At 41.3% G+C, this 12,066-nt stretch overlaps 1 protein-coding gene across 1 annotated transcript in view; it reads right to left on the bottom strand.

Moving 5' to 3' along the window:
• INTS4 (integrator complex subunit 4) overlaps positions 1-11,887 on the bottom strand; it is a 37,063-nt gene extending 25,176 nt beyond the window's left edge. Inside the window, exons 1-10 of the mRNA XM_009881254.1 lie at positions 11,816-11,887; positions 11,555-11,749; positions 8,321-8,438; positions 6,268-6,374; positions 5,872-6,057; positions 4,175-4,225; positions 3,451-3,539; positions 3,063-3,183; positions 2,489-2,560; positions 1,276-1,450 (exon numbers count right to left, since the gene is read on the bottom strand). Of these exons, the coding sequence (XP_009879556.1) occupies positions 1,276-1,450; positions 2,489-2,560; positions 3,063-3,183; positions 3,451-3,539; positions 4,175-4,225; positions 5,872-6,057; positions 6,268-6,374; positions 8,321-8,438; positions 11,555-11,749; positions 11,816-11,887 (1,186 nt within the window). The remainder of the gene's footprint in view (positions 1-1,275; positions 1,451-2,488; positions 2,561-3,062; positions 3,184-3,450; positions 3,540-4,174; positions 4,226-5,871; positions 6,058-6,267; positions 6,375-8,320; positions 8,439-11,554; positions 11,750-11,815) is intronic.
• Positions 11,888-12,066: the final 179 nt, after the last annotated feature.

The raw sequence follows: 12,066 nt of genomic DNA, 5'->3' as shown, positions 1-12,066 counted from the left end.
GTTACTTCGTCATAGAAGGCTATCAGATTAGTCAGACATGACTTCCCCTTGGTGAATCCATGTTGACTACTTCTGATAATCTTCTTTTCATCCATTCATCTTCTTTAAAAGAACAGATCAGATATCATCTGCTGGAAAGAGACTATGGCCTCCGAGTCCATTGTAGGGAGACCACAAGAGACCAATACAATAGCACCACTGAAGGTAAATCTGACCTCAGAACATCGGTATTTCCATTAAAGAAAAAGAATTATCAAGAACATTGCTAAAGATATAAGCAAGACCTCACCTGAAATTTAAGTACCTGAAAACATACAGATCCAGTCACCAATTTTCAAGAACAATGCGTTCTAGCCGGCCAAAAGGAAAGCTTTTATAACAGCAGAGACTAAAAGGAGCCCAGCCTGTTTAGCCCCGTGCAAAACGAAAGCTGTCTATTAATTCATTAGGGAAACCAATCCCCGAGAGAAACAACTACTTAATCTGAAACCTACCACTGGCTAAGAACAAACGGGCATAAATTGCTATGGATAAAATTGGGTTGGAAATTCGGAAAAGAAAACTTCTGTTTGTTGGAACTGGTGGATTCTGAAATATTTTGAAAAATATGTGGGTTTGTCTCCACTAGTTCTGACATTTGTTAGGATGGAAGCTGCTATGTTTACAAAATGAATGATTACTGGACTCCACGGACACGGTGTCATGTTTTAAACAACAAGTTCTACAAATTTTTACTTTCCTTCCTGCAGAGAAAACACCGATTTCAAACAGCAGCAACTAATGTTGCCAATTTAGAACCACATGCAACTGTTAAACTTAAGCCAACAAACAAATAATCTCAGTGGCTTTCTGAATAACAGAAGCAACCACTTCTTACCAGATATTTTACTAAAACTTTACCATTTATAGGAAGCTATTTGGTTTTGGCTACTCAATGGAACGTTTCTATCCAAAATTCCGTGCAACAGTATGGCAGCTGAAACAAATGCCATATCAGAGATCATAATGGAATAAAACCCCACCACCCTGAAGTCCACAAGTCGTTAAAAAAACAACACACAATAGCCAAGCGATCTATTTTGACACCAAAAAAAACCCAAACCCCAAAAAACCCAACAAACCCAGAAAAAACACAAGCGATCTATTTTGACACCAAAAAAACGCCAAACCCAAAAAAAACAACAAACCCAGAAAAAACAAACCAAACAACCAAAAAAGCTTATTAGCCAGCATACATCTCCTCCTTTAATCATTCCATAATAATTTAACACTTACCATACATCTCATCTTCCAGGCCATGAACAAAGGCCCCACAAGCTCCCGATTCAATCAAGTTTACAGCACCTGTATCGATTTCTTCTTTGGGAGCATCATCTCCCCATTTTCTGCCACTTGAAAACTCCCCGGAGCTGTAGAGTTCTTTGGCTCTTTCATGCGCAGTGCGCTTCCTCTATCCAAACAAGTTTTTCAGTTACAACCATGGTAAATTTTAAATACGACCGAACCAAATATTAAATGTTTTTTCTGGATTTGAAAATAGATGTACTTAGAGGCTTAGACATTGACAGAGACAGGCAAATGCTAAGAAAAGCAAATACCGCCATCTCTTCTATGAATATTTCTAATTGCCAGTAACTCTTTGTACTTTTGATGTTGGGAAAGGATAATAACTAATATATTTTAATTAACATATCCTTAGACATTCTTTATAAGAACAGCCAAACCGGCTCAGAAGAAAGGCCCGTCTAGTTAAGTATCCAATAACTGACCTGCAAAAACAGATGCTATCTCTTTGCGGTTCAACTCGTTAAACTGCCATTAAATACTTTAATGACTATCAATACTACAGAGAGTTCAGCAATGTGTAAAACGCGATATTCATTCACCGTGCTTGCCCTCTTTTCCTCCCCATGCCGTAAAGAAAGCCAGGCAGCACTTTCTTTAATAGACTTGACAAAGCAGCCCACAAAAACTAGCAGCTCTAGCTTCACTGCTCTTTTGTAGACAGAAAAACCGAACGTAATACCTCAAGCGAGTTGCTTAAGGAAAGAAATTTTAGTGAGAAGTTTTGCTCTCAGGGCTCAGGAGTCCCAGCCGTTAGCTACCCACGTCTCTTGAAATGTCTAGGTCTACTGGTGAGATCTTGCAGGATGTTTCCATAAGCTTGCTCCCAAAACCAGGATGAGATCATTCCGTACACAATAAATAAAGCTTTTAGCCAAAAGGCTGCCAGAAGAACACAAACGTTTACCTCTCATCTATGAAACCTGAATAGCCTAGAGCTGTTTATTACATGCTCAGCTAATGAAATCTAAAACTAGCAATTGCTTCATTGACTTTAATCTAAAAGAAAACCTGTCGTCATCAATTCACTCTCAGCAGCCCTGAGGCAAGGACACGGTAAACAAACACACTCAAACATTAACATACCTGTTGTGGGATTTTAGTACACTACACACAGTAAAAACAAACGCAAACATTTACATACCCTCAGATCTGACATGAGCTTCTTGTCAAGGGTCTGCTCTAAGAAATGGGAGCTAACTTGTTGCATAGAACCCTAAATGACAAAAAAGAAAAAAAAATATCAGAAGGAAGAAACAGGATTATTCTAAATTACACTGTGTAATTTCCTGATTTATCCCAACATGGTGTCCAATCTTATCCACTCATTCCAATAGCTTCATACAATGCTTGACACTACCGTATGTCAGAGTCTAAAGAATTTTACTTAAGACGGTCAGAACATCTTATTTTCCCACTGAGGTTAATATGGTCTTTCTTGAGCGCAGGTGGTTTACATGTCCTGTGCTGGAGAAGTAGGGGGAGGGAATTATGACAAGTACTTGATTTTTTTCTGGGATGCCCAACCCTCTACTCTCAACTGTAGAGTTCAGCTGAGAAACTTTTAGGTTGCCTCAACCCCTCTCATTTCTTCTCAGAATTTTGGTAGAAATTTACCCATACAGTTTTTAAACATCCTCCCATTTCTTTTCAAATATATGCGAAAGGTAAAGTAACACAAGATGAACTATTTTCAAACAGAAAAGAAAGCAACTTACCAATAACTTAGCAGCTTGTACTCTAACAACCCAGGAACCATCACTAACCATGTGACAAATTTTTCCAAATGCATCATCAACCAAGCGAATTTCTTCATTAGAAGAAGGAATCGGGACGATGCTAACACAGAGAAACATAAATCAGTATGCTGATCTTACGTCACGTGGGATGGCATCAAGCAAGAAACAACTACGCTGACTTCTTACGGATGTGCAACAAGTATCAGGAACCAAAACTTCATCTGGATCAGTACATTCTTGTCAGGTATCAGCAATCCGCATGCATCAGTTTTCTAGCAGCTACTCCTGAGACTTACTAGCACAAACCTCTCAAGATCAGGATAATTACTATGCCAATACTTTGAGCCATTTTGTATACAGTACATACCTTTCAGGGTAAAGTTGGCTGAGGACCCAAATTAGCTGAACTGCAGCACTGCGCACTTGCTCATAATCATCTGCCAACAGCTTGCAGGCCTGGAAGAAGATTCACAGTCCAGGATACCTGGAACATCTCCACCTGAGCTGTCACTCACTTCCCACAGTGCAATTAGCATCCTTACCATGAACCAGTTAGGACAGATTATAAAACTTGGTCTTCCCTTCTAGTCCCCGGTACTTCCAAGTTTAATTAGGTAGACTAGTCCTAATAAAGTCAATCAGGCACATGCTGTAGGACTCCAGAATTGCCTGCACTATGCAGGAAGCACAAAATGTGAATCTGTAGTAGGACTAATTTGAGACAGGCTTCAGCTGTGCAACTTTATTGACATAACAAACATAGGCTTCACCTGCACTCTCCAACAAACAAGGGTCTAAGACTCCAAGATTGCCAGATGACGGTAATAATCACATATTCCCATTATTATCTCCCCCAATAAACAATATATTCCAATCAAATTATACTTTTTAGTGTGTTTAAGCACAACAAGATGCAGAACAGATTTTTATTTCCACTGCCATAGGGCAATAGGGAATCTAGGCATCCTAAGTGCAAAATACTCCACCTCTGTCCAGCACCCTCTACCCCTCAAAGCACATTGTCACAGAATCTAAAAAAGCAAGATATGCAAACAAGTACAAAATAAATACAAATTAATACAAGGGTTTACCTGACTGTAAATAGCCTGCTGTAATTTTAATCCTCTTTCATGAAGCTGCAGCTACAGGAAAAAACAAACAAACAAACAAAAAACCCACAAGAAAGTATAACTACAGGTTTAAGCGACACTAAGTTTTCACCACTGTCTTTTCTGCTTTGAGTAAACTTGCTTGCATTTCTTGGTTGTTGCTATAATTAAAATATTTCATTACTTTGGACATAAGTATTTTAATAACCTTGATTTCAGTATAATTTTTTTAAACTTCACAGTCATTCATACTTTGATTAGGAAAATACAATTTATATAAATACAGTATCTGTCCATTCTCCCAACCTTCAAACAACTGTCTGGTGTTAGCCATGTTCAACTACAATAGACATAGGTAACTTTAAAATAATTAATTTAACACCGTTCCTGAAACACGGACCCAGAAGTAGCATTGCAAATGAATTTTCATGCCCTGTAAACCTTTTCCATTATCAAAACAGAGGAATAGCAAAACCTGTCCTACCAAACATTGTTTCTATCTGGAATAAAGTAGTATCATGAATCTGACTTACAGACAAAGGGATAGTATCTGGTTGAATACGGTCAAGAAGAAACTGTTGCTTTTCTATATCCACTTCTTCAAAGTGCAACAAGCCAGTTACAAAATTCAAGAAGAAAACCCACAAACCCAGTAGCAAGAAAAAGCACAATCAAGAATCCTAGAAGTGGTTAGAGACCCTGAATTTACCTGGGGTGTTTCCTTGCTTCAAATCACAGAAAGACAGTTGTCTTTGCATTGTAATTATAAATTCAAGGTCATAAGTCTGGCTACAGATTTGGCTGGATGCCATTGTAAAAGTCACTCAAATGACTTAAAAAAAATAATTGTACCAACAAAAATCAGAATGGAATGAAAATGAAGGATGAGCACAGCCTCCGGCAGAGGGAGATCCCAGAAAGATTCAGGTGCAACCTGATTCCCCTCAAATGCATCCCGCTTCTTTCTTTGGAGTTTAATATCATTAATTCAAATGCCCTTACTTCAAATACCCTTGCTGGCCATCATGTTAGATGAGATGCTGCTATAAACTTTAAGGGTAATAGAGAAGCTTCTGTATACCCACATACTCACAGGCAACTCACATTAAGCAAAATTCGTTCTTTGCTTGCATTTCTGCAAAGCTAAAAGCTTCTGAAGGGTCCCCACGCTCCAGCCCACATGAAAACCAGTGCACCTCATAAACAGTTAGAGAATGCTACTGAATGTGACCATGGGGCAAAACATAAACGTTGTTTAAAAACAAGCAAAAAAATTTTTTTCTGGACTTGTCACACAGGTTTCCTGTCATAAGCAGCTCTCTGTGGGGTGGTGGAGTACTAGAGGCTAACTGTAATTATGGTAACCAATGTTGAATCAAGAAATACAGATTTCTCACTAAAAGCAAGAGCCTACATACAGTCAAAAAAGTCAACAAATTAAACAGCTTCTTCAGCTGAAAGAAATTGCTATGAATCACTAAAATGCCCTTTGAGATCTCACATTATTCTCATATTTCAAGACCTAGCTTATTTTTCCAGGTAATTTTGATGTGCTAAATGGACTTCCACTAAGTTAATTAAATAATCTATAAATCAAACCTCTCTGGACTAGTTTGCAGCTCCCACCAGCTTCCTTATATAACCCAAACAGTTTATTCCACCATACCAGCAACACTTACCATGGCTTTTATAGCTGCAGTCCTAACACGAGGGTCCTGGTCATTAAAATGATCTCCTATTATCTTTTGGACATCTTTGGCAGCCTGGCTTTCAACTTCTTTTGCAACACCTTTTTCCACTGGTCCAAGACAGCCAATTAACTGAAGACATTTATTTCTTACACCATGAGAAGAATCTGTCAGATGCTGTGGAACAGAAGACAAAACCAGATGTAACTGGATTCTTATTGTTCCTTCACCCCTTCAAAACAACTAATCCTACTAAGATTCCTAGCAGTTAAAAAATATTAATATTGTAACAGTTTGTTAAGCAATATTAAAATAATTTAAACACTGAGTACGTATTTTTTCCTGTGGCAGTGATAAAAGTTTCCTGCCCCAGAGAGACCGCCTTACCTTGCAGGCTACCTCTACCAGTCTCATCCTGACAGATGGATTCTCTGTGAGTTTTGTGCCAATCACCAACAGGGTGTCCAGCAGCTGAGCAAGGACTTGGTGAGACTCTGCAAAACAAAACAGTGAAAGGATATGTACCTCTTTACTGAGCTCCTCACCAGCTACAGAATCACAGACTCATCCAGGCTGCAAGGTCCTCCTGAAGCCTTCTCCTTTCAAAGCCCAGAACAAGCCCAGTACCACCCAACCTTACGAGCACTTACCTGGCACTGGGGAGCCCAAAAATGGATGTGGTATTCCAGATGTGGTCTAACCAGTGCTGAGTAAAAGGGAATAATCTCTTCCCCCAACGTGCTGCCTACACTCCTGTTGATACAGCCTTGTACGCAGCAAGCCTTCACTGCTGACTCATGTTTAGCCTACTCTTCACCCGGACCACCATGACATTCTTACCTCTAAATTGGACAGACAGGGGTTTGTTGGATGGACTATACAGTGGATAAGGAATTGGCTTGATATCTGCATCCAAAGAGTTACAGTCAATGGCTCAGTGTCCAAGTGGAAACAGTAATGACAGGTGTCCCTCAAGGGTCCACGTTGTGACCAATACAATTTACGATCTTTATCAATGACATAGACAGTGGGATTGAGTGCACCCTCAGCAAGCTTGTGGATGACACCAAGCTGAGTGGTGTGGTTGACATGCCTGAGGGACAAGATGCCATCTAGAGAGACCTCGACAAACTCAAGAAGTGGGTCTGTGTGAACCTGGCTCCTGCAGTCGGGTCGGGGCAACCCCCAGTATCACCACAGGCTGGTGGATGAAGGGATTGATAGCAACCCTACAGAGGACTTGGTGGGTGAAAAGCTGGACATGAGCCAACAATATACACTCACAGCCCAGAAAGCCAACCACATCCTGGGCCGCAGGAATAGAAGTGTGGCCAGCAAGTCAAGGCAGGTGATTCTGCCACTCTACTCCATTCTCATGAGACCCCACCTGCGGTGTTGCGTCTAGTACTGTGGGGTCCTCAGCACAGGAAAGAGATGGACCTGCTGGAGTGGGTCCAGAGGAAGCCACAAAAATGATCAGAGGGCTGGAGCACCTCTGCTGTGAGGACAGGCTGAGAGAGTTGGGGTTGTTCAGCCTGGAGAAGAGAAGGCTCCAGGGAGACCTTATTGCAGCCTTCCAGTCCCTAAAAGTGGCTTATAAGAAAGATGGAGAGAGACTTTTGACAAAGCCCTGTAGTGACAGGACAAGGGACAACAGTTTTAAACTGAAAGGGGGTAGGTTTAGATTGAGCATAAGGAAGAAATTTTTCACTTTGAGGGTGGTGAGATGCCCGCCCAGGCTGCCCAGAGAAGTTGTGGAAGCCCCATCCCTGGAAACATTCAAGGTCAGGTTGGATGGGGCTTCGAGCAACCTGATCTATTGGAAGATATTCCGGCTTACAGTAGGGGGGTTGGACTAGATGATTTTTAAAGGTCTGTTCCAACCCAAACCATTCCATGACTCTATAAATGACATTAAAATAAAATTACACTGAATCAAGTAAAGCACATACAAACTGTGAATATAACATAGAATATACAAGTGGACTTTAATGAAGCCACAAACAGGACAACCTGTATTTTACTGTCCATTACAAATCCAATGCTAATAAACTAATGCCTCCTTGCACTAGCTCGGACAAGCTGGCCTGCAGCATGGCAAGAAAAAAACCTCCTTTTCAAACAACATTCCACGTTAAGAAACAAGACTGTCCTCTAGAACAGAGCACTTCAGAAGCAACAGCTCTGACATGGAGACGCAAAGGCAAACTTTGCGCTCCCTTAAAACAAAGGTATACAGCAAGCAGGTCTGAGGAACATCTTTCTCCTCCTCAGAACATGGTATTGTCTGTCATCATCCACAAAAGCAGAAAGCAAGTACTCTGAGCAACAATTCCCAATTATACACTTCAGATGTAAGGGCCTTGCCACTGTCCTAAATTTTTAAGAGCCAGCATGGTTCTGCCTTGATCTCAAGCACCACCTGAAAAGTGAGACTTACTCTCATTTTGAAGTGTGTTAATGGCATCATCCATAATGCAGTCTGGGGAAAATCCTGCAGTCTTCGATAACAAGCCCAGCAAGGAAGCAATCTTCAATCTTACAGAGGCATCGTTCTCCTGGAAGGAAACAACACACACCCTCATTCATTTTTGAGTTTGAAGAGCACGGAACACTACACGTAGGCAGGACCCATATATAATTCAGCACAAGGGTCTGAATTTTACTGTCAGGCTCCTTCCTCCTCCATACGCGCACAGTACACCCCGTAGAAAATTAATCATACCAGAATGTTTATGTGACAGCTTCCAGTACATTTCAAAATGATTCTTTTACTCGTAATTCCTCAAAATTACCTTCATACTGTTTGAAAATTTAAAGTTTAAATAAATCATGTCTTCAAGATGCCAGAAAATTCATTGTTGATGTTAATATCTTCGCAAGTTTTTAATGAACAAATAGGAGGATTTTAGGAGATGAACTGAGATTGCTGGTCTCTTGACCTCTGCTAAGCAGCAGGGTCTGTAGGCTACAGAAAACAACTGTTTCTCTTAATGGTGGGAAAGAATCCTGTCCATCTAACAGGAAAAATAAAGAAAGAACCCCAACACAGCAAGGTAAAAAACCCAATAAAATAGAAGCATATGTTAGCTGCATACTTTTACTCATTTAAGCAACAGCAAAAGCTGGCATAGGAGATAATTACATAAATAAGCTTCACAAATTAGCATTCATTTTAAATTCATTTTAAAAGTTCATGCATTTCATAGAGTTATTATTTTGAGTCTTCTACAGACTCGTGCACATAAGACTTCTGGTCGTTACTCTCTCTTTCATCTTATTGCCAAGGATATGCAATACAGGGTTAGAAAGACAAAAAGATGCCTGGATTCCATACTTAGATCTTACCAAACAGTTGTACAACACTGAACACAGAGGTGCAGTAATATTACATTTACAAATATTAATATTTCTGCACCTGTTGAAAGAGCTACAGTTACAACTTTTACATCTTTCAACAGTGTTTAGGAGAGACTTCAGTGTCACACACACACACACGACGAATGTGATACCCGTGGGAGTAATCTCTTTCTCAGCTGAGCTGAGAAGCATTTTCTCTTTTCAGGGTTGAAATTATGTGCTGGAACAACCGTTACTGTCATTGGACTACTTACATCAGTGGTAGGATGCATGGACTTCCACAGTATTGTGGTGTTTACACATTTGGTGTTTACTCTCCATTACTCATATTCTTTTAATAAAAGGACAATCCTTTCCATGAATAAAGAAGAAACCAATGATTTCAAAAGGACACTTCTAATGGCACTTTTAATAGCCTTATGAATAATGTCTGCAGTGTTATTATCGCATTACAACCACAGAATAGTTTGGGTGGGAAGAGACCTTTAAAGGCCATCTAGTCCAACCCCCTGCAATGAGCAGGAACATCTTCAACCAGAGCAACCACATTGCTCAGAGCCCCGTCCAACCTGGCCTGGAATGTTTCCAGGGATGGGGCATCTCCCGCCTCTCTGGGCCACTGTCTCACCACCCTCAGCATAAAAAAATTTCTACAAGCAGCCTCCCACCCCAGAGGGCATTTTTTCCCCTCCTTCTAATGGTTCATGAGCAGGAAATTAGAGAAAGTTATCCTTTTAGTTTGCAGGTCTGATTGCCATCTTCACAACCAAAACACCAGTAAGTGAAGGTGGCTCTAACCCCTCGTCCCGACCACCCTCAGGAATCAGAAAGGGACTTTCAGGATCACCTCTGGCCACTGAGGACACACCATTGCTGACAGCAACACCAGCTTACAGGATCCTGTCCCCCTGGTTTTGCCCCCCACATCACAACATGCCCCTTGTTCAGCTGTGTCGATTCAACTGTCAGCAGGGCCATGGGAACTATGGGTGAGAAAATGGAGAAAAAAAGGAACAGCCAGATTATTTTTCTGATGCATTTCAGAGGCTGTCAGGACTGTTTGGGGACTGTCCTACCATAATATAAAGGGATGAAGGAGCAGGAGGCTGCAGCACCACCTTAAACAAAACAATGACACTACGAACAAATGTATCATCACGCAACCTCCACCATGTTTACAGTTTTCAGGGTTAGGTTTCTGAAAGATCAGTTCAAGTTTTCCGGAGATACTAAGAAACCAGTTCTTTAGAGAATGCTGTCCTTAAGTAAAATAATATCAGCTACAGGACTGCAGCGCTTTTTAAAAGCTGGTTTCTGTAGCAGGCTGTGCACTAAAAACATGACCTCATCTGTAGATTTAAGAGTCTCTTTTCTAACAGAGGCTACAAAACAAACTTCAACCACAAATAACATTCATTCTTATTATTGCATTATTTGATCAGGAACCAGTTTTTTTGTAGAATAAGAAATAAGTTAGGTTCCTTCAGCTGTATGCTGTTTTGAGTGGAGACCCATCCAATGACGAAAATAAGTTCCCATCAAAAAAACGTAAACCGGTCTCAACACACAAGCCAAAGCAGGCAGAGTACACAAATAGATAAAATGCAGCTTAGAGCTTTAGTGTAAGTTTAAAGCAAAATAGACTCAATTGTAAAAAGACAGACAGAATAGCACAAGGACATTTATGACATATATTTCAGCCGACAGTACAGCTTTGTCAGATGCAATAAAGTTTTGCTTTATCAAGGGAAGGATCAATATCTGAATATTAAAAAGATTATATTACCTCTGTTATTTATTTGTTATTCTGCTACTAAGATTCTTTTGTTGAATAGTTTTTCAGAAGCTCAATTTTAAAAGCTCTTTGTTTGCAGCATAAACAATAGCTAAAAAGTTTCTCCACTGCAACAGGAAATTAAGAGCAAGGTAAGAAAACACCAGTCAGGAAGGATTCAGATAAAGCTGAGCCAGCTTTGGACAGCCGGGTTCCCTGGAAAACTCCTTGTCATGTCTTGTGTCCCTTGCTAAGTTAATTTAAGACTAACCACGCAGGCCATCTGCAGGGATAACATAGTCACATTGTTGTCACAAGCTCCTGAAACCACCAGCAAAATGACCAAGTAACACAATCAGGAATCACTCGGGTAAAGGACTACTGTCACTCATTCTTCTCACACAGGGCTTCCAACATCCCAGGCTGTAGGGAACTGAGTCAGGAGCAGGAAGAACCTGTGACTCTGTTCCACATCCAACCCCAAGAAAGCAAGACCAGAAGTAGAATTCTGGAAGCACAGCTGGCTCCCAGCTTCATCACCTTGTAATAATGCTCCAGCAGGATCCTGACAACCCCTTCCACGCTCTCCACTTCTACAGGCTTCCTGGCGAACTGGAGCAGGTACTGCAAGGCATCTGCGGGTGAGGTAGCTTTGCACAGGTCAACATGGAGAGCTGCTGACTTGCTGGGCTTGGTCAGCCGCAGCTTTTTAGCGGACAGGTCCTCATGCTGCTGCTGTGGGCAGAGGGGCACAGTTCAGAAATGCAGAGCAAACCCTGACCCACACCCACTCCTTCCCACAGTGAACACTGTCTCAGCACCAAACTTCAGGAAGCTCCTGTGCCCCACGGCAGTCACTGGCCTCTCCCTCATCTGTCTTAGCAAGGAACACATCCTCAGCCCCCTGCAGCTGCTCCTGGTAGCCCCTATCCCCGGGAAACATTGTTTCTCCCCACCCCAGCCTGTAGCAAATCCTTCCTCTTCCAACGCCACACAACCAACCCAGAGCAAACACAGCTTCTCCCATGCCCCCCAGCCTGGAGCAGCCCAGA

The sequence above is a fragment of the Charadrius vociferus genome, unplaced genomic scaffold (genome assembly GCF_000708025.1).
Source record: "Charadrius vociferus isolate BGI_N301 unplaced genomic scaffold, ASM70802v2 scaffold1, whole genome shotgun sequence".
NCBI classification, from domain to species: Eukaryota; Metazoa; Chordata; class Aves; order Charadriiformes; family Charadriidae; genus Charadrius; species Charadrius vociferus.
This window is presented reverse-complemented; position numbering and strand designations above follow the sequence as displayed.